This window comes from Doryrhamphus excisus, chromosome 12 (genome assembly GCF_030265055.1).
Source record: "Doryrhamphus excisus isolate RoL2022-K1 chromosome 12, RoL_Dexc_1.0, whole genome shotgun sequence".
NCBI classification, from domain to species: Eukaryota; Metazoa; Chordata; class Actinopteri; order Syngnathiformes; family Syngnathidae; genus Doryrhamphus; species Doryrhamphus excisus.
The window spans coordinates 1,906,473-1,928,887 of NC_080477.1; the positions used below are offsets into that span (position 1 = coordinate 1,906,473).

General features: G+C 39.2%; 1 protein-coding gene across 1 annotated transcript in view; it reads left to right on the forward strand.

Moving 5' to 3' along the window:
- Positions 1-22,415, forward strand: part of tent4b (terminal nucleotidyltransferase 4B) — a 31,260-nt gene that overhangs the window by 2,236 nt on the left and 6,609 nt on the right. The window contains exons 2-5 of the mRNA XM_058089565.1: positions 15,772-15,895; positions 18,940-18,986; positions 20,411-20,531; positions 20,828-20,935. Coding sequence (XP_057945548.1) covers positions 15,772-15,895; positions 18,940-18,986; positions 20,411-20,531; positions 20,828-20,935 — 400 coding nt within the window. The remainder of the gene's footprint in view (positions 1-15,771; positions 15,896-18,939; positions 18,987-20,410; positions 20,532-20,827; positions 20,936-22,415) is intronic.

The following is a 22,415-nucleotide window of genomic DNA, read 5'->3' on the forward strand; positions in this document are numbered from 1 at the left end:
TATTGCATATTTCAGTATTTGTCTTATTTTACACAAATGGTCAAATATCGTTATTGGTAATGAAGCGCTGGGATATCGGGAAGAAATCCAATATGGAGCATCTCTACATGAAATCTAAAGAAAAAGCATAACATCGCTCGTTCGAGGACTGACTATGACGGCGTCTCATTCACAAAATGTTGTTGTTGCTTCAATTCGATTGTTTTGTTTTTTTTTTTTAAGTGTGTGTGTGTGGGGGGGGGGGGGGGGGTTAAATGCTGAGACACGTACAGACAAGCCGAACACAAATGAGCGTGCGGCTCCGGAGTCTACGGCCCATCCTCATTTATAGTAATACGGAGTCTCTTCTGTTTGCAAGAGGACATTCCTCAGCGATTAGCTCTGTTTCATACCACGCTCGCCACCCCTGAAGGCCTTTCTGTATTCACCAGGACCTGCTGCTGGGCTCTCACACCATGGGAGATGTCTAGTGGGTACAAATTGTGCTTTGTTTTTTTTTTTTTTTTTTTGGTATGAGAACAGCTATTTCACTTGACAGAAACCCACTGCAGAAAATTGGCGAATCATTTAGCGTCGTCCATGGTTTCATTCTTATTTTGAAGGCTGGGAGTATGTTGTGTGTGTGTTGAGAATCTTTATTGACGCCTAAGACGAGACGCATGCAAGAATAAACAACGGGTCTCTAATCCTTATTTCACCCATAGCTCGCACAACGTCAGCAGGCATCGGAAAACGATCGCTTCCATTAACAAGCGGTAAACACACTCATACGGCCCGAGTCAGTGGCGGTCTGCCGGGGAAATGCTTCACCACACTTAGCGTTCCTTCTCACGCGGACGCCGTTGCATTAACGATAGAGACGCATAAGACGGTGCGTTCCTAATGCAGTTTTAGCTTCTAGATTTTGGACAACACGCTTGACACTATTAAGGGTCCTCGTTTAAAAAATACTCTCATATGGTAATGGTAATGGTTTTATTTCATTTGAACATGCATCAGATTACAATTGAGTGCATCCCATAATCAGTTCCCAGTTCCACATGTCCAAAAGGAGTAGGAAGAAGCAAAGCTTATTAAATCCTACCCCTCCATCTGGTATTATTACAATCAGTAGCTGTTACATTTGTTCACTTCCTATTTTTATTTTTATTTTTACTTTTACTTTTATTTTTATTTTTATTTTTATTTTTATTTTTATTTTTATTTTTATTTTTATTTTTATTTTTATTTTTATTTTTATTTTTATTTTTATTTTTATTTTTATTTTTATTTTTATTTTTATTTTTATTTTTATTTTTATTTTTATTTTTATTTTTATTTTTATTTTTATTAAAATATTTAATTTAAAATTACATTTTTTTTTTGTCACGTACCAAAGTAGGAGGTGATATGACCATCCAATGACATAATGGGTACCATAGTACCTAGCACGACATGACACAGTTTGATTCTACATACTGAAATGCTATGGCTAGTATAACGTAGTCCTAGCATAGAAGTGTTTCAAATGTACTTCTTCCCTGAGATCATATTTCTCCTCTCTTGTAGAGAAGTATTGGATGGCATTTTTAGCTAATTGCTTATTTTTAGCCTTATGCATTATTTTAGCTGTTTGAAGATGAACTATATCAGCAAGTTGAAGTATTTGTGATTTTAGAAATGGAGAAAAGGAGTTAGTATATTCACTGTAGGCGGCATTATGAATTATCCTTACTGGCCTTTTTTGCTGTACATTTAGCCAGTGAAGATTGCTTTTATAGTTATTAGCCCATATTTCCACACAATAAGTAAGATACGGTAGAACCAGAGAGCAATAAAGAGTGTGGAGTGATTTCTGATCGAGAACAAATTTAGCTTTGTTCAATATTGAAATATGGGACCTTGAACAGAATCAAACGTGACAAATGTAAACAAGAACAAGGAAGCCAAATGTCTGTTTCTGGGATAATAGGAACTTTTGTGCTTGTTTTGCGTTTTGTGATGCAGAGCATGAAATTATGCTTGGCAGCCTCCGTCGGAGTATGTGATTTGGGGATTGGTGAGATCATAAATCTGCGAGTGGTCGCAGCGTATGATTTGTTTCCTCGCAAGTAGCGGCGAGGGTGAACGGGGCGGGCGTGCGTCTGAATACATTTTTCCCTCCGGAGCGTCTGTACGCTATATTTGGCCATGGGGACCGGCCAGGGAGACAAAGGCATGTGCTTATTTGTGTTCCACGACGCTCCCCTCTTTCTTTGTGGGTCCAGCCCAGGCGTCGTGTCTCACAGCGGCGAGGGAGCCGTGTTGACATGCTCCGCACGGGCCCTCGACTTCCGCAGAAACAGAAACCAGAGCACCTCTTTTGTGGCTGTCCAATCAAGTGGGGAGTGTTACTGGAGAGTTCCTTCCCTGTATTCTAGTGGGGTCGCCGTAGATGCCTTATATGGGCTCAGGAAGTCACCGGAGCCTATCAGAGCTGTGGCCCACTTCCTCTCAACGGTGTTGGCCCGGCGAGATTCACGCTTCTCAAGTGTTTTTTTGTTTCATGGCAGAAAGAGCGATGGGAGTTTCAGTCATGATGTGGAAAAGGGCCATTTTAAGAAATATAAGGAAGTATGACTCCTGCATTTAAAGCAGTAGAACCTTTAAAATCTCTTTTCAGGTGCTGGGTCGCCTTTTAACTTTTTTTTTCCCCCATGGCAAGTTCATTCATTCATTTTCTACCGCTTTTTCCTCACGAGAGTTGTGGGGGTGCTGGAGCCTATCCCAGCTGTCTTTGGGCGAGAGGTGGGCTACACCCTGGACTGGTGGCCAGCCAATCACAGGGCACATATAGACAAACAACCATTCACACTCACATTCATACCTATGGACAATTTGGAGTCGCTAATTAACCTAGCATGTTTTTGGAATGTGGGAGGAAACCGGAGTACCCGGAGAAAACCCACGCATGCACGGGGAGAACATGCAAACTCCACACAGAGATGGCCAAGGGTGGAATTGAACCGTGGTCTTCTAGCTGTGAGGTCGATGCACTAACCACTCAACCGCCGCGCAGCACCACTTTGGCACATTTGTTCCATAAAACAACAGCATGAACGGAGTGAGCCCTTTTCTCAATCATATACTGTCTCTGTCTTTGTGGGTGGAGGCGGGGCTGCTAGCATACACACACAGTGCAGAAAAGTAAAATTATTGTTATTCATTTATTCATTCAATGTGAGTGTGAATGGTTGTTTGTTTATATGTGCCCTGTGATTGGCTGGCCACCAGTCCAGGGTGTACCCCACCTCTCGCCCCAAGACAGCTGGGGTAGGCTCCAGCACCCCCGCGGGATTCCAAAAACATGCTAGGTTAATTGGCGACTCCAAATTGTCCATAGGTATGAATGTGAGTGTGAATGGTTGTTTGTCTATGAAGACAGCTGGGATAGGCTCCAGCCCCCCCGCGGGATTCCAAAAACATGCTAGGTTAATTAGCGACTCCAAATTGTCCATAGGTATGAATGTGAGTGTGAATGGTTGTTTGCCTATATGTGCCCTGTGATTGGCTGGCCACCAGTCCAGGGTGTACCCCGCCTCTTGCCCCAAGAAGACAGCTGGGGTAGGCTCCAGCGCCCCCGCGGGATTCCGAAAACATGCTAGGTTAATTGGCGACTCCAAATTGTCCATAGGTATGAATGTGAGTGTGAATGGTTGTTTGTCTATATTTGCCCTGTGATTGGCTGTCCACCAGTCCAGGGTGTACCCCGCCTCTCGCCCCAAGAAGACAGCTGGGATAGGCTCCAGCACTCACCGCAACCATCGTGAGGAAACGCAGTCGAAAATGAATGACTAGACTAGCCTAGCGTGATTTTTCTGTTAAAATGCAACTGTGCTGTTAGCAAAGCTAGCCGGGCTACAGCGCTAACATTTGTGTCCTTTCCTTTTTATGTGACGCTATCTCGTGTCCTCAAAGTGTGTTGTGTTTACGTCGAGGAGCTTGTTTGCTTGGCTAATGTTCAAAGTGGTTAATCGCTAACTGCTTGTGGTTTAATTGCTTTTTATTGCCGGCGTCCTTTTTTGGAGGTTGCGCTTCCATACGCGAAGCCGCAAGCGTTACAATTGTCATTCCAGTTGCTATTAGCGGTTTTCGCAGCCCTCCTTGGCCTCCTGTCTGCATGCACGCCGGCCACAGGTGCGACAAGCCCATCTGAACTACACGTGTAACTTACCACGTGTCCCCCCCCCCTCCCCCCGATACACTCTGCAACATTTCAACTCCCTAATCATAACTTCATTTGCTGGTGAAGCTGGAACGCAGACAGCTTCCATTGTTTTCTCCTGACATTAGCATTGCTAATTTGCTGACCTCCAACTTGTCCCCTTGCAGACGTGCACGCTTGCTACGACCTTGTGGGCACAATTGAATTTAGCATGCACCTGACCGGACTATGCAATCTTCATTATTGCTGTGATTTTAACTTTTAAAACGCTCTAACACGGGGGCGGCGGATTGATTCACTGAATCAGGTGTTAAACCAGGGGTCTCAAACACACGGGACACTAGTTTGAGGCCCCCCGCCTTGATATGAAAGTTTAATGTTAGTGCGGCCCGCACAAGTTCGATATGGATGCTGTATGGTATCATGTACCCAGAAAAAAATATTACGTTTGATTAATGTTCATGTTAAAGGTTAAATAACTGTTAATAGTTATCCTCCCTATCCGTGTGGAAGTGGTAAGTTTTTGGCTATTTAAGTTTAAAGGAAATAACTTGAAGGCTACCGGTTAGGTCGCTAGCTCTCTAGTTTGCGAGTTAGCATGTGTCTCAAGATGTCAAGATCTCAATATGTTGTAAATAAAAAGAGTATAAATGTGACTATAGTCGTGTTTTGTCATGTCTACAGGGCTCTAATAATGCTTTGTTCATTTTAATCTGAAAAAAATAATTTGTCTACCCACCAACTATATGTGCTTTCTTAAGTTTTTATTATTTGCCGTTTTATTATTATTATTATATTTATTTATTATTGATTGATTGATTTTCTTAATTTGTTTATTTATTTTTCATCTTATTTTGTGCAGAAAAATAAAAAATAAGGTATTTGAGAACAGTGGAATGTTTTATCAGAGCTTTTATTGTAGAAAATGGGAACCAAAGCACTGAAAAAGTTTGTATATTTTTCTGTTTTTAATAAATGCATTTTTTTTTTTTGGAAAACCTGATGCGGTCCAGCCTTGCCCAGACCCTAACTCCAGTGGCCCCCAGGTAAATTGAGTTTGAGACCCCTGTGTTAGACCAAATAGTGGTCAGGCTTTGGCGGAACAGGATCCAACTCTGTACCAGTGGCCAACAATTAGCACCCTGGGATCAGCTCATTGATTAAACATTGATGATTGCACCATGTGTGGGACGCTGACACCTCCGTCTCGGTTTGGTGATGCCCCCCCCCCCTGTTTCTTTTAAAGCAGCGTGCCATGTGACGTGTCGGCCTTCTGGCAAGCTCATTTCACCACTGCGGCGAGTGTCAGCTAATGAGGGGGTTCCGAGGCACAGCGGTGTCACATGACGCAGTCTTTGGTCGCAGAGGCTGCCCCCGGAGTTCCAAGCACCGGTCAGGATGCGGTCATTAAGTAGGGGAAACTTTAGGTGTCAACAAACCTAGAGGGGGCGCCCTGTACAGCTTTTCATACTTTCATTATTAAATGACCGTTTCATAGGCGGGAAATGACATTTATGACTGTGGTCAAAATGCTTTGGAATGAGACACACATGTCCTCAACGTTTTATAATCATTACAGAAATGGTCAATGACTTACGGACCGTTAGCTGCCCAGTCCCGCCCTTGCCCCTGGGGTGTACTGAATTTCATGGTGATTTGGCAAAACATCCCGAAGCTACAATGGGTTGTTATATGAAGCATATTGAGCCGTGTAAGGAATTTGGCGTCAACCTGCTGTTAGTAGAGCTTCGACAATTAATCGGTGACTCTACAGCTGCAATGTTTCATCGATTAATCGATTATCCAATTAATCAACTACTATTTTGGTGTTTAAAATATTTTTTTTTATTTAAAAATGTAATTATCCCTGGGTTTCAGCCTCTCAAATGTAAGTATTTTTCTGTTTGCGGCACAAACCAACAACTGTTTACTCAATTAATCGAAACAGCAAGTTTCAGATTCATAGACTAAGAAAAATAAATAACCAGCAAAAAATGCGACTTATACTCCAGTGCGACTCATGTATGTTTTTTTCTACCTAATTTGGCGTCAACCTGCTGTTAGTAGAGCTGCGACAATTAATCGGTGACTCTACAGCTGCAATGTTTCATCGATTAATCGATTATCCAATTAATCAACTACTATTTTGGTGTTTAAAATATTTTTTTTTATTTAAAAATGTAATTATCCTTGGGTTTCAGCCTCTCAAATGTAAGTATTTTTCTGTTTGCGGCGCAAACCAACAACTGTTTACTCAGCAAGTTTCAGATTCATAGACTAAGAAAATAATGCAAAAATTAAAAAAAAATATTAAAAATAATGCAACTAACGATTAGTTGCAGCCCTTGTTAGCAAACAACAAGCAACAGATTACAAAATTGGGAAACAATTTCTTTCTCAAAACTTGAATAATGATTTGGAGTCCATGAGAAAGTGAAGAGGTAAATGTAGCTCTCTTAGACCACAGTTTTTTTTTTTTTTTTTGACCTGGCGCTAACCAAAGACACTGGCGGTTACCGTATTTTCCGGACTATAAGTCGCACTTTTTTTTCATAGGTTGGCTATTCCTGCGACTTATACTCCAGTGCAACTTATGTATGTTTTATTTCTACCTAATTATGCATTTTTGGCCTTGAGTGACTTATAGTCCAGAAAATACGGTATATATACCGTATTTTCTGGACTATAAGTAACTAGTAACTGGACTATAAGTCACAATTTTTTTCCTAGGTTGGCTGTTCCTGCGACTTATACTCCAGAGCGACTTATAAATGAAAAAAGTGTTTATGTTCCATAAACACTGGACACCTTTTCCGTTCATGTTTATTTTTTGTGTAGCTGAATAAGCATTGTGTTAGCATATCTTACACCTATTCAGCCTGTTCTCTATTCTTTTATTGGTAGAACTTGCCTTCCAAGAGGACGTAATGTCTGTTTTGGTCAAGTAGTTCAAATAAATTACCCGCAAAAAATGCCACTTATACTCCAGTGCGACTTGTGTATGTTTTTTTTTGTACCTAATTATGCATTTTTGGCCTTGTGCGTCTTATACTCCAGTGCGACTTATGTATGTTTTTTTGTACCTAATTATGCATTTTTGGCCTTGTGCGTCTTATACTCCAGTGCGACTTATGTATGTGTTATTTCTACCTAATTATGCATTTTTGGCCTTGTGCGACTTATACTCCGAAGCAACTTATAGTCCAGAAAATCCGTAGTATTTTACAAACAAGTAGTTTGTAAAATAAATTAGTTTGTAAATAAATTACCAGCAAAAAATGCGACTTATACTCCAGTGCGACTTATGTATGTTTTTTTCTACTTAATTATTAATTTTTGGCCTTGTGCGACTTATACTCCAGTGCGACTTATGTATGTTTTTTTCTACCTAATTATGCATTTTTGGCCTTGTGCGACTTATACTCCAGTGCGACTTATGTATGTTTTTTTCTACCTAATTATGCATTTTTGGCTTGTGCGACTTATACTCCGGAGCGATTTATAATCCAGAAAATACGGTAGTTTGTAAAATAAATTACCCTCAAAAAATGCGACTTATACTCCAGTGCGACTTATGTATGTTTTTTTCTACCTAATTATGCATTTTTGGCCTTGTGCGACTTATATGCCAGTGCGACTTATGTATGTTTTTTTTCTACTTAGTTATTAATTTTTGGCCTTGTGCGACTTATACTCCAGTGCGACTTATGTATGTTTTTTTTCTACTTAGTTATTCATTTTTGGCCTTGTGCGACTTATACTCCAGTGCAACTTATGTATGTTTTTTTCTACCTAATTATGCATTTTTGGCCTTGTGCGACTTATACTCCGGAGTGATTTATAATCCAGAAAATACGCTAGTTTGTAAAATAAATTACCCGCAAAAAATGTGACTTATACTGCAGTGCGACTTATGTACGGTATTTGCTAGGTCACATGTCCAGCAACCAGAGGAAACTTAGCAGTTACCTGAATAGAGGCATTAATTGGAGCGTTTGCAATACTTTACTGGGTCAGCACGATTTGCAAATGTACTGCTGGTGTTGCCAAGGTAGTTTTTATGTCAACCAGCTAACCAGTTATGGTTGCACAACCTCCCTGATAATCAACGCAAATAAAGCGCGGGCCTTGACTCCACGACAAACGCCAACAATCCCGGTTAACAACAGCCAAATTGTGCCGAGGTCACGTTATGGGAATTGTTCGGAAGATAAACAGTCGATTGGGAAAATTTGATCCGCAAACATGTTTCACAAGATTATGCAACATTTTACTATAATCCGGGCAAGCGGGTTTAATCCGATAAGCGGTGCCGACGGGGCCCGTGCTCTCTTTCCCCTGCGCCCGGAGGACCTGTAATTCAATCCGAGGAGGTTGGGCAAGGAGACGACGGCGAGGGAGCAGCCCGGCTCGTTGGCTGGGAAATGAAACTTAACTGTGGCTCACTGCTGGAGTGGAAGCAATAACTCCTGTTGTCGCCTTTTATTCCTGCGCAGTGGATTTGGGGGCTTCAGAAAATTTGGGGACGTTTATATATTTCCTCACTTGAATCGTTGATCACGTTGATTGATTTTCATGTTGTGTTTTTAAGAATAGCTGGATTTGGGCCCAACGTCCACAGAGAGCCACGTAGCGAGTGCAGGGTGGACTCGTTTGACTTTCATTTAGCTTCAAATGAAACCTAAGGGTCCTGCGATGGAGGTCGGATATCTGTAGTTTGTACAGTGAGGGGGGAAAAAAAAGTGGGATTAGTCATTAAGTCGGAGCTTTGACCGCTTGCTATTTTGAACGTTTCAAAGCAAACACACAATGTGGTTTTCTTATTGTGATAGTTAAACTCAACTTGTTTTTGCTTTTAGCATGACGCCTGAAATATCACTGCTGGCTCTTTAGAAGGTACATTGCTTATTACTTTACTTACTAGTTACTATGGTACCCATTATGTCATACGTGACTAAAATAAAATAAAATAAAATAAAATTAAATTAAATTAAATTAAATTAAATTAAATTAAATTAAATTAAATTAAATTAAATTAAATTAAATTAAATTAAATTAAATTAAATTAAATTAAATTAAATTAAATTCATTTTCTACCGCTTTTCCTCACAAGGGTTGCGGGGGGTGCTGGAGCCTATCCACGCATGCACGGGGAGAACATGCAAACTCCACACAGAGATGGCCGAAGGTGGAATTGAACCCTGGTCTCCTAGCTGTAAGGTCTGCGCGCTAACCTCTCGTCCGCCGTGCAGCCTTAATTTAATTTAATTTAATTTAATTCCCATCCCATAATCAGTTCCCAGTTCCACATGTCCAAAAGGAGTAGTAAGAAGCAAAGCTCATTAAATCCTACCCCTGCATCTGGTACTTTTACAATCAATTTTACAATTAACTGTTACATTTGTTCACTTCCTGCTTTCCTAATATAATTTTGTTTTTTTTGTTTTTTTTAACTTTATTTTTTTATTTTAATTTTAACTTTATTTTTTTTATTTTACATTTGTTCACTTCCTGCTTTCCTAATTTAATTTAATTTAATTTAATTTAATTTAATTTAGAAAGCAGGAAGTGAACAAATGTAACAGTTTCTGATTGTAAAAGTACCAGATGGAGGGGTAGGATTTAATAAGCTTTGCTTCTTCCTACTCCTTTTGGACATGTGGAACTGGGAACTGATTATGGGATGCACTCAATTGTAATCTGATGCATGTTCAAATGAAATAAAACCATTACCATTACCATATTACTCCCAGTAATAGTCAGAATAATTATGAGTTTTAACACAGGATCAATAAACTAGTACGTAATTCACAGGGAATTTTAAAGTCAAATTTGTTTCGAGGGAAGCTTTTCACTGCAAAAAAAAAATACACTCTGCTCATTAGAATTCAAAGCAACGCCCTCCATTGTCATGCACCTCTTTGGTACTGAGCAGCCTGTTGGACTGCATTTATAGCTAGCAGGCTAGCTGGCCATATGGTTTCCTCATTCGTGTCAAACACGCCGCATCCTTGCTGCACTGCAGTCCGGCCCGGGTACTGATCTGTAACCTTGCATGCATCCAGTCGTCCCCAAAATGTGTCGGCTTGTTTGAAGCAGAGGATGTCTCACAAAGACACCACACATTTCATTTCTGCTGGCTACGTAAGCGACAATAAACCAAAAATAACAATAAACATGACCTTGGGGACATGACCCACACCTAGCTAGATGAGCCTGCCCCGTGTATACGCCCAAGCCTTAAAAAAAAAAAAAGTAGGCTTCGCCACACATCTTAAAATAAGCTCTACCAGCTCTCAGCCACACGTCAGCCACACATTTAGGAGCTGTGAGTTCGATCATTTGAACCTAACCTAGCATGATGCTCCTGTTAAAATGTGAGTGTCAAGTTAGCATGGCTAGGTGAGCTGCCGTGCTAACGTACATTCATTCATTTTCTACCGCTTTTCCTCATGAGGGTCGCGGGGGGTGCTGGAGCCTATCCCAGCTGTCTTCGGGCGAGAGGCGGGGTACACCCTGGACTGGTGGCCAGCCAATCACAGGGCACATGTAGACAAACAACCATTCACACTCACATTCATACCTATGGACAATTTGGAGTCGCTAATTAACCTAGCATGTTTTTGGAATGTGGGAGGAAACCGGAGTACCCGGAGAAAACCCACACATGCACGGGGAGAACATGCAAGCTCCACACAGAGATGGCCGAGGGTGGAATAGAACTCGGGTTTCCAAGCTGTGAGGTCTGCGCGCTAACCCCTCAACCGCCGTGCAGCCTTCTTTTGTTATTATTATTATTATTCATATATTCATTAATTTTCGACCACATTTTCTCACGAGGGTCGCAGGGGTGCTGGAGCCTATCCCAGCTGGCTTCGGACGAGAGGCGGTGTACACCCTGGACTGGTGGCCAGCCAACCACAGGGCACATATAGACAAACAACCATTCACACTCACATTCATACCTATGGACAATTTGGAGTCGCTAATTAACCTAGCATGTTTTTGGAATGTGGGAGGAAACCGGAGTACCCGGAGAAAACCCACGCATGCACGGGGAGAACATGCAAACTCCACACAGAGATGGCCGAGGGTGGAATCAAACTCAGGTCTCCTAGCTGTGAGGTCTGGGTGCTAACCACTCGATCGCAGCGCAGCCTTTTTTTGTTATTATTATTATTATTATTTTTCATTCATTCATTTTCTACCGCTTATCCTCACAAGGTCAGGCGAGAGGCGGGGTACATCCTGGACTGGTGGCCAGCCAATCACAGGGCACATATAGACAAACAACCATTCACACTCACATTCATACCTATGGACAATTTGGAGTCGCTAATTAACCTAGCATGTTTTTTTTTTTTTAAATGTGGGAGGAAACCGGAGTACCCGGAGAAAACCCACGCATGCACAGGGAGAACATGCAAACTCCACACAGAGATGGCCGAGGGTGGGATCGAACTCAGGTCTCCTAGCTGTGAGGTCTGGGTGCTAACCACTCGACCGCCGCGCAGCCCTTTTTTGTTATTATTATTATTATTATTTTTCATTCATTCATTTTCTACCGCTTATCCTCACAAGGTCAGGCGAGAGGCGGGGTACATCCTGGACTGGTGGCCAGCCAATCACAGGGCACATATAGACAAACAACCATTCACACTCACATTCATACCTATGGACAATTTGGAGTCGCTAATTAACCTAGCATGTTTTTTTTTTTTTAAATGTGGGAGGAAACCGGAGTACCCGGAGAAAACCCACGCATGCACAGGGAGAACATGCAAACTCCACACAGAGATGGCCAAGGGTGGAATCGAACTCGGGTCTCCTAGCTGTGAGGTCTGGGTGCTAACCACTCGATCGCCGCGCAGCCCTTTTTTGTTATTATTATTATTATTTTTCATTCATTCATTCATTTTCTACCGCTTATCCTCACGATGTCGGGCGAGAGGCGGGGTACATCCTGGACTGGTGGCCAGCCAATCACAGGGCACATATAGACAAACAACCATTCACACTCACATTCATACCTATGGACAATTTGGAGTCGCTAATTAACCTAGCATGTTTTTGGAATGTGGGAGGAAACCGGAGTACCCGGAGAAAACCCACGCATGCACGGGGAGAACATGCAAACCAAGTGGGAGCCGAGGGTGGGATTGAACTCAGGTCTCCTAGCTGTGAGGCCTGCGCGCTAACCACTCGACCACCGTGCAGCCAAGTCCTATCGTCTCCTTCTGAAATGCTCAAATGTCGTTGATAGATATTGATCAGTTTTACCCCGGAATTGATCCTAATTTCCCGATGAAAATGAGGAAATTGTTTGAAATGTGAAAAATGAGTTCAGTGTTGATGTCTGCATTTGTTTCCTTTGTCAACGTTCCCTGAGCACAGCTTGTTGTATACTTGTGTGTTTTCTCTCTGCTTGTGTGTGTGTGTGTGTGTGTGTTTGACCCAGTGTTTTCGTTCCTGTTTGTCCGCCCTAAGAGGCACAGCCACGCACGGCCGTGTATGCAGATCAAGCCGGTCGGAGAAAAAAAAAAAGGTCGTCGTATGTGGGCAGGGTGACCTGCTCCAAGGACACACACGGCGTGCAGGCCGCCCTCGCCGCGTGCTGCACCCTCTGCAGTGACTTTACACAGTTGGGCCACAGCTGGGGCTTCCATGTTTTTGTTGTTATCTCCGTCCCGAGACCACAATGCAGCGCTCGCTAAATAATCACCACGCTCCACGACTAGAAAACTAGCGTCTAATTTGGTTTCCCCTAATGATTCATTTCTCACTTTTGTCACTAAAGGTCGGTGTTTGCCCTTTTTTTTAAATTTTGTTTTCCAGGCGGTGTAATGTGCAATGGTATGATTTGGAAAGCTGCACATTTTTAATGTGGCACAAACATCCATATAAGAACACATTCTGGACTAATACAGTTCATGCTTATATTGCGTTATGGACTCCCATAGAGCAGCTATACACAATAGAAAGCTTTCTAGATCTTCCGGACTCTGCACCTATTCCAGCTGTATTTCCTCCAAAGCACAAGAATATAGTCACAGCTTATATACCTTTTTTTAATTTCTAATTGCGGTGTTTTCTGGCGTCTGGCGATTTTGCAGCCGTGATCAAAGGAAAAGCAGAAAACGCTGATGACATCACAGGCGGGCTACGGAGCTGACTTCCGGTTCCTGTTTCCATGTATTAGCAAACATGCTGCTAACATTGTGATGTCGGATTCAAGGATTGTAATATAACACGACAATATGTATGCAAACTGAGGCAAAAATCTTCCCTTAAATATCATAGTTCCGATATCACTATCGGCAGAAACAGATACCAGTACAGGGCTCGACAATAACGATGTACCGATGGCCCGGGGCAAGTTAAAACAAAATTCGGGCAAGTAAATCCAATCATTAATATTCCCGTCGGGCAAGTGCACTTTAGCATGCCGTACTGCCAAGAGTTTTTTTTAAAGCGGTTCTTGTTGGGTGTTGGTAAAACACGGACTGCGTAATTCCGGTGGTAATTTGCAAAGCAATCCTTGCAAATCTTGAAATAGACCAATCAGAATCGTTTATTTAGACCGCGGTCCGTAATCCACAATCCGCGTTTTACCCACACCCGTTCTTGTTCGCGATCAACCAATCAGCGATCGTTTTACTAGGAAAACATCTATCATGGCGTCCCTGCAAACATCGTCTAATTCTTCAACAACTTGTGAAGGAAAACAGCAAAAAGTGATGAAGCAGTGCCTCCTAAACAAGTATTTTATTAGCGGCAGCAAATCAAATGATGGCACAGGTGAGTGAATCACATTGCTGTGACAATTTGAAGTGGTCACAATGAAACACCGCCCATTAGATCCGATACCAAGTGCTGATTTTGCACAAGCTGCAAAATCTAGCGGTTCAATTTCTCTGTGGATTTTTCTCACCTTTGCTTCACAAATGATTGTTTGACCATTGAGCATTTTTTTCTGGATTAAAAACACTTTACTAGTACACAAATGTGTCTATTCAATAATGTTTCATTGTGGTGCACAACTTATAAATATCACTGCTTACTACGACTACCATGTGTAAGGTAGCATGTCTGAAAATTTGTGGAGATTATGTTTAATACATCTCCACAAATTTTCAGACATTCCTCCAAATACAATGCATCAGTACTATTATCTGATGAATTATCAGCATATATTGATATATGATATCATTATGGCACTTTTCATTTTACATGGGGCAAGTTCGGGCAAGTAGTTCTCACCTTAAGGATTCCCCATGGGCAAGTAATTTTTGTTTTTAACGTAGAGCCCTGCAGTACCAGTATACCGAAACCAGTATGAACCCATCTAATTTTTATGCCAAGATCTAGGCTCTCGCCTCCACTCACAGAGTGAAGCAGCTGCAAGCGAGCGCACGAAAAGAGAAGCGCCGTGAGCTACAGTCTGTCCTGACAAGCGTCTGGCACCCATGTCTGTAGCGGACCACCGTTGGGGGGGGCCAAGTCCCAGTGGCGGCGCTATATTTTCTTCCTTTTCGCTGCCACTGACATATAACCCTCATGATGTTCATTTTTTCATCCATAAAAAAAATGAAAAACAGAGGTGATTCAATCTCATCAGCATCCGCTAATGCAGGGGTGTCCAAAGTGCGGCCCGGGGGGCCATTTAGGACCCACGGCACAGTTGAAAACTAAAATATTAAGCACAAAATTTACAAGATTAACGGCATAATATTCAGAGAAAAAAAGTCATAATTTGACGAGAATAACGTAATATCATGAGGAAAAGTGACGTGTCATTTTAGGAAAGAGGTTATTTCTTTAAAGTCATATTATGAAAATAAACAAAACAACAAACTTGTAATTTTTGGAAAGTTGGATTGCGGAATCGATTTATAATGTTTGCCAGAATAAAGGCAAAATTTTGTAGGAATAAAGTCATAATTCTGAGAAGAAAATGGACATAAAGTTAAAATAGTTGGATTATAAAAAATGTATATTAAAAATGTTTGCCAGAATAAAGGCAAAATTTTATAGGAATAAAGTCATAATTCCGAGAAGAAAATTGACAAAGTTAAAATAGTTGGATTAGAAAAAAATTATATTAAAAATGTTTGCCAGAATAAAGGCAAAATTTTGTAGGAATAAAGTCATAATTACGAGAAGAAAATTGACAAAGTTAAAATAGTTGGATTAGAAAAAAATTATATACAAAATTTATATAATATAATAAAAATAACAAAAATTGATAGCAGAAAAAAGTCACAATATAAAGAGAAACAAGTAATTTTTGAATGTCAAGGAGTAGAAATTTAAAAAAAATGTTTTCAGAAACAACCAAAACATAATAAAAATGTAATTTTGGGAAAATTAGGTGTGGGGAAAAAATATAAAATATAATGGGAATAAAGTCATGATATTACAACACAAAATGCATTAGAATTATTTAAGAAAAAATAAAGCAAAATTGAAAAAAAAAACAAAAGCAAAAAGGTGTAATGCAATTATTTACCATTTATACTTTTACATACACACAACCTGAAAGATGAATGATTTATTTTGTGTGATTGTTTTTTTTTCTTGTTGTCTAGGTTACACGAAGAGATCAGCGACTTCTACGCGTACATCTCGCCCCGGCCGGAGGAGGAGAAGATGAGGCTGGAGGTGGTGGACAGAATTAAAGGCGTCATCCACAAGCTTTGGCCGAGCGCTGAGGTACTTTTTTTTTTTTTGTTTTGTTACGCCTTGTTATTTAATGGCGGCCATTTTCACACCGCGCCGCACGCACTTCAGCAACCAGTTCTGTGACACTTCTGTGTGTCGGCCAAATGGCAATTAGCAGCATCAGTTCCCTAAATAGCGTGATGACCAACGTATTCATCAAAGATTATAAACACGAGACAATAGAGCAGCCCATCCCCCGTTTCACTCCGTCAATCATCGCACAGATGTGTGTTCAACCCCAGCCAACCACAGTCAGCACACTTAAATGGCAAATAGCAGATGGCTGAGAACACACCTTAAAAATAATCGGGGCGAGACTTGCCGCTGAATCCGAGAAGAATGTCTGGGCTCGCATCTCTGCGTTCTTTGGAGGGATGCCATGCAGCAGAACACAGCGTGTGCATCTTCTGTTCCCAAAAGAGCAGCCCTTTTGCGAGTCCAGCGAGGGTCAGGACCCGGTTAGAAAAGGAGACCTCCGATGGGAGGTGTGGACAACACCAAGCTTTGCGCGTACTGTTTCTCTCGTGCACAGACTCAGGTCGGCAAGGGCGCCCTCCCCCCTTGCTGGGGTTCATTCATTAATAAAAATAACAAAAATCGATAGCTGTAATTTAACCAGAAAGTCACAATATAAAGAGAAACAAGTCATGTTCTAATGAAAAAGAATAAACCTGCAATATTATAAGGAAAACTAATGTCTTTTAGCAGCAAAGAGTAGAAATATTAAAGAAAAAATGTTTTCAGAAACAACCAAAATATAATAAAATTGTAATTTTGGGAAAATTAGGTTGGGGAAAAAGTCAAATATACAATGGGAATAAATAATAATAATAATATATATAATATAATATAATGGGAATAAAGTCCAAATATTATGCTGCTGGGGTTCATTCATTCAGAAATATTCAAGAAAAAAATGTTTTAAAAAATGTTTTCAGAAACAACCAAAGCATAATAAAATTGTAATTTTGGGGAAATTAGATTGGGGTAAAAGTCAAATATATAATGGGAATAAATAATATATATTATAATAATATAGTATAATGGGAATAAAGTCAAAATATTATGCTGCTGGGGTTCATTCATTCAGAAATATCCAAGAAAAAATGTTTTAAAAAATGTTTTCAGAAACAACCAAAGCATAATAAAATTGTAATTTTGGGGAAATTAGATTGGGGTAAAAGTCAAATATATAATGGGAATAAATAATATATATTATAATAATATAATATAATGGGAATAAAGTCCAAATATTATGCTGCTGGGGTTCATTCATTCAGAAATATTCAAGAAAAAAATGTTTTAAAAAATGTTTTCAGAAACAACCAAAGCATAAAAAATTGTAATTCTGGGAAAATTAGGTTGGGGAAAAAGTCTAATATATAATGGGAATAAATAATAATAATACATATATTATAATAATATAATATAATGGGAATAAAGTCAAAATATTATGCTGCTGGGGTTCATTCATTCAGAAATATTCAAGAAAAAAATGTTTAAAAAAATGTTTTCAGAAACAACCAAAGCATAATAAAATTGTAATTTTGGGAAAATTAGGTTGGGGAAAAAGTCAACTATATAGTGGGAATAAATAATAATAATATATATATTATAATATTATAATATAATGGGAATAAAGTCAAAATATTATGCTGCTGGGGTTCATTCATTCAGAAATATTCAAGAAAAAAATGTTTAATTTTTTTTTTACAGAAACAACCAAAGCCTAATAAAATTGTAATTTTGGGAAAATTAGGTTGGGGAAAAAAGTCAAATATATAATGGGAATAAATAATAATAATAATATATATATTATAATAGTATATTATAATGGGAATAAAGTCAAAATATTATGCTGCTGGGGTTAATTCATTCAGAAATATTCAAGAAAAAAATGTTTAATTTTTTTTTTTACAGAAACAACCAAAGCCTAATAAAATTGTAATTTTGGGAAAATTAGGTTGGGGGAAAAAGTCTAATATATAATGGGAATAAATAATAATAATAATATATATATTATAATAGTATAATATAATGGGAATAAAGTCAAAATATTATGCTGCTGGGGTTCATTCATTCAGAAATATTAAAGAAATTTAAAAAAAATGTTTAGGTTGGGGAAAAAGTCTAATATATAATTGGAATAAATAATAATAATATATATAATATAATGGGAATAAAGTCCAAATATTATGCTGCTGGGGTTCATTCATTCAGAAATATTAGAGAAATAAAAAAAAAATGTTTAGTTTGGGGAAAAAGTCTAATATATAATGGGAATAAATAATAATAATATATAATATAATATAATGGGAATAAAGTCCAAATAATATGCTGCTGGGGTTCATTCATTCACAAACATAGATGTGCAATCAGCTTAGCCGCGCACGTGTGACGGCCTTGCACACACACACGCGTATCAGATTTGAATACTACAGGTTATTAGTCGATGCGTGAAGGCGGTTTAAGGAGGGCGCTTAAGTCTATTTGTGTTCCGACGCCAAGCGCGCCTTGCGCTATACGAGGTTTAAAAGGTGGAAGGTTGGACTTATTTCAGTCACCGCGGCAGTGGGCAGGTTACCAGATCATTGGCTTAAAGGTCTATTTTTGGGTCGGGTCTGTTGTGATTTATGCAACAGGAAATGAAAAGAAACCCCCCCTCCCCCTCCCCCTCGGCCTTCAATGCATGTTCAAATATTAAAAAATGTACGCACCACGACTGTGCGGTTTGTCTGGGCTTGTCACGTTGCCATCATCAGCACGCCAGGCTCCGAGTGTTCCTGCAGCTCGGGGAACAGGTTCTCCCCGACGCGATTGTGGGAAAGTTGAAGCAGTGCGGCGCGAGCTTGCCATCCGTCTTTGTCCACGCCCCCCCCCCCCCCCTCCACCAATGCTTCATTCGCGTCTCGGAAACTCTTAGCCCTGACAATCAAACATGGTGATAATAAGTACAAGTGTATCATGTTCTGCCGTGTTTGCATACTTGGCGCCATTGTGATAAAAGTGGATAATTATGGGTCTTCTTTGTTTAGGTGCAGGTGTTTGGAAGCTTCAGCACTGGTCTCTATTTGCCAACAAGGTGAGTCACATGGTTACCCAAATGAAAAGGCTCCACCTCCCCGCTAACTTGATGCTAGCGTGACGGCGACGGTCTACCTTGATTTTGGATAAACATTCTCAATGAAAGTAGACACGTATACATGTAACATTTATATTGTTATTGTATTTGCGTTCTTAAAATGGTACAATTTCCTCAAAAACGGGCAATTCTGGAAATATTCAGAGGCCTCTAAATATTGTTAAAAAATTTAAAAATTTTGCACAGTGACTTTTTTATTGATATCCTAACACATTTAGAGGGTGAGAGTTGAACATTCCCAAAAAAAAAATTTTTGACCCCCCCCATATAAGGACCACCCTAATGTAGCTTCAGCACTGGTCTCTATTTGCCAACAAGGTGAGTCACATGGTTACCCAAATGAAAAGGCTCCACCTCCCCGCTAACTTGATGCTAGCGTAACGTCGACGGTCTACTTTGATTTTGGATAAACATTCCTAATAAAAGTAGCCGTGTATACATGGACCCAAATATTCCAATTCCATTCGGTTTATTTGCTCAAATGGAAAGAATGTAACCTTTGTATACACCTCATTCCCAAAGAAAAGTGCCAATCCCAATGAATATATAATGGGATTCCCAAGGGTGGAATATTCCTTTCCCCAATCCGATTGAGGTATCTTGTACCCGCTCAAACGGAAAGTTGTCAGACTGCGTTCTTCTTCCTGGTGTTTTTCTTCTTCTGTTGTTTATTGGCGGTTGGCAAGCAGCTTTGGTGTGCATTAGCGCCATCTGTGGAACAGAATCTAAACCAGGGGTCTCAAACTCAATTTACCTGGGGGCCACTGGAGCTAGGGTCTGGGCAAGGCTGGGCCGCATCAGGTTTTCCAAAAAAAAACCAAAACGCATTTATTAAAAACAGAAAAATATACAAACTTTTTCCGTGCTTTGGTTTCGATTTTCTACAATAAAAGCTCTGATAAAACATTCCAGTGTTCTCAAATATCTTAATTTTTATTTTTCTACACAAAATAAGATGAAAAATAAACAAATCAAGAATAAAGAAAATCAATCAATCAGTAATAAATAAATATAATAATAATAATAATAATAATAATAAAATGGTAAATAATAAAAACTTAAGAAACCACATATAGTTGGTGGGTAGACAAATCCAGGTTTCCGCCCCAAATATTCCAGGTGCACACATTACAATTTTGTGGTCGATCATGCCAACTCCGATTAAAAAAAAATAAAATAAATAATATATATAAAAAATATATATTTAATAAAAAGTTTAAAAATTTGTACTAAATATGATATTTTTTTTGTTTGGGAATACCCTGGGATCAATTATATTTGTCAGCCATTATCCAAAGGTTGTTTTTGTTGTTGTTGCGTCCTGTCACGTGACCCTGTCCTCTCATTGTCTCGTCTTTCCTCAGCGATATCGACTTGGTGGTATTCGGGAAGTGGGAAACCCTTCCGCTGTGGACACTGGAAGAGGCTCTGCGCAAAAGGAACGTTGCAGACGAGAACTCTATCAAAGTTCTGGACAAAGCCACGGTGAGCGGCTGGACCTTCCCCGTATTTAAAGAAAACGACATCCCGCAATATCACTGGACGTGTTCAACTCCACGTTGCCCCGTGGTGGCCTTCACCTGCTGGCCCAGTTCCAGAACATTCCATGTCTCTATTTTTATAACCGTGTGGTTCTCCTGACACGTGCAGGCTTCCTATCTTTCACTAAATTCACTCGCGAATCACATAAACTTCAATCAGATGCAACGTTTTCGACCCCGGGCGTTGTCAACAAACGCAAATAGTAGCCGGTCTGAGCATACTTTGTCTTGTGTCCCCAGGTTCCCATCATTAAACTGACCGACTCCTTCACGGAGGTCAAGGTGGACATCAGCTTCAATATGAAGAGCGGCATCAAAGCTGCGCGCCTCATCAAGGAATTCAAGGAGGTAAAGGATTTGCCGCTGTGGTTTATTGGAAGTGCGTTGAAAGAGCCATAGACCACGGGTGTCCAAAGATTCAGATTCAGAAAACTTTATTTATACCCAAAGGGTGCAATTCATTTGTAGCTCTCCAGCCGTACGTCCATCACCGTCTGATATGCTTCTACCATATCTTACTTATTGTGTGGAAATATGGGCTAATAACTATAAAAGCAATCTTCACTGGCTAAATGTACTGCAAAAAAGGCCAGTAAGGATAATTCATAATGCCGCCTACAGAGAACATACTAACTCCTTATTTGTAAAATGACAAATACTTCAACTTGCTGATATAGTTCATCTTCAAACAGCTAAAATAATGCATAAGGCTAAAAATAACCAATTACCTAAAAATGTCATCCATCTTTATTGCTCTCTGGTTCTACCATATCTTACTTATTGTGTGGAAATATGGGCTAATAACTATAAAAGCAATCTTCACTGGCTAAATGTACTGCAAAAAAGGCCAGTAAGGATAATTCATAATGCCGCCTACAGAGAACATACTAACTCCTTATTTGTAAAATCACAAATACTTCAACTTGCTGATATAATTCATCTTCAAACAGCTAAAATAATGCATAAGGCTAAAAATAAGCAATTAGCTAAAAATGTCATCCAATACTTCTCTACAAGAGAGGAGAAATATGATCTCAGGGAAGAAGTACATTTGAAACACTTCTATGCTAGGACTACGTTATGCTAGCCATAGCATTTCAGTATGTAGAATCAAACTATGGAATGGATTGAGTAAGGAAATCAAACAATGCACAACGATGAGCCAATTCAAGAAACAATACAAGCAGTTGATGTTTGCTAAATACAAGGATTAAATTAAATTAAATTAAATTAAATTAAATTAAATTAAATTAAATTAAATTAAATTAAATTAAATTAAATTAAATTAAATTAAATTAAATTAAATTAAATTAAATTAAATTAAATTAAATTAAATTAGGAAAGCAGGAAGAGAACAAAAATAAAAATAAAAATAAAAATAAAAATAAAAATAAAAATAAAAATAAAAATAAAAATAAAAATACAATTAAAAATACAATTAAAAATAAAAATACAATTAAAAATACAATTAAAAATACAATTAAAAATACAATTAAAAATACAATTTAAATAAAAATAAAAATAAAAATAAAAATAAAAATAAAAATAAAAATAAAAATAAAAATAAAAATAAAAATAAAAATAAAAATAAAAATAAAAATAAAAATAAAATTATATTAGGAAAGCAGGAAGTGAACAAATGCAACAGTTACTGATCGTTAAAGTACCAGATGGAGGGGTAGGATTTAATAAGCTTTGCTTCCTCCTACTCCTTTTGGACATGTGGAACTGGGAACTGATTATGGGATGCACTCAATTGGAATCTGATGTATGTATGTTCAAATGAAATAAAACCATTACCATTACCACAACAATAGAGCAATAATAA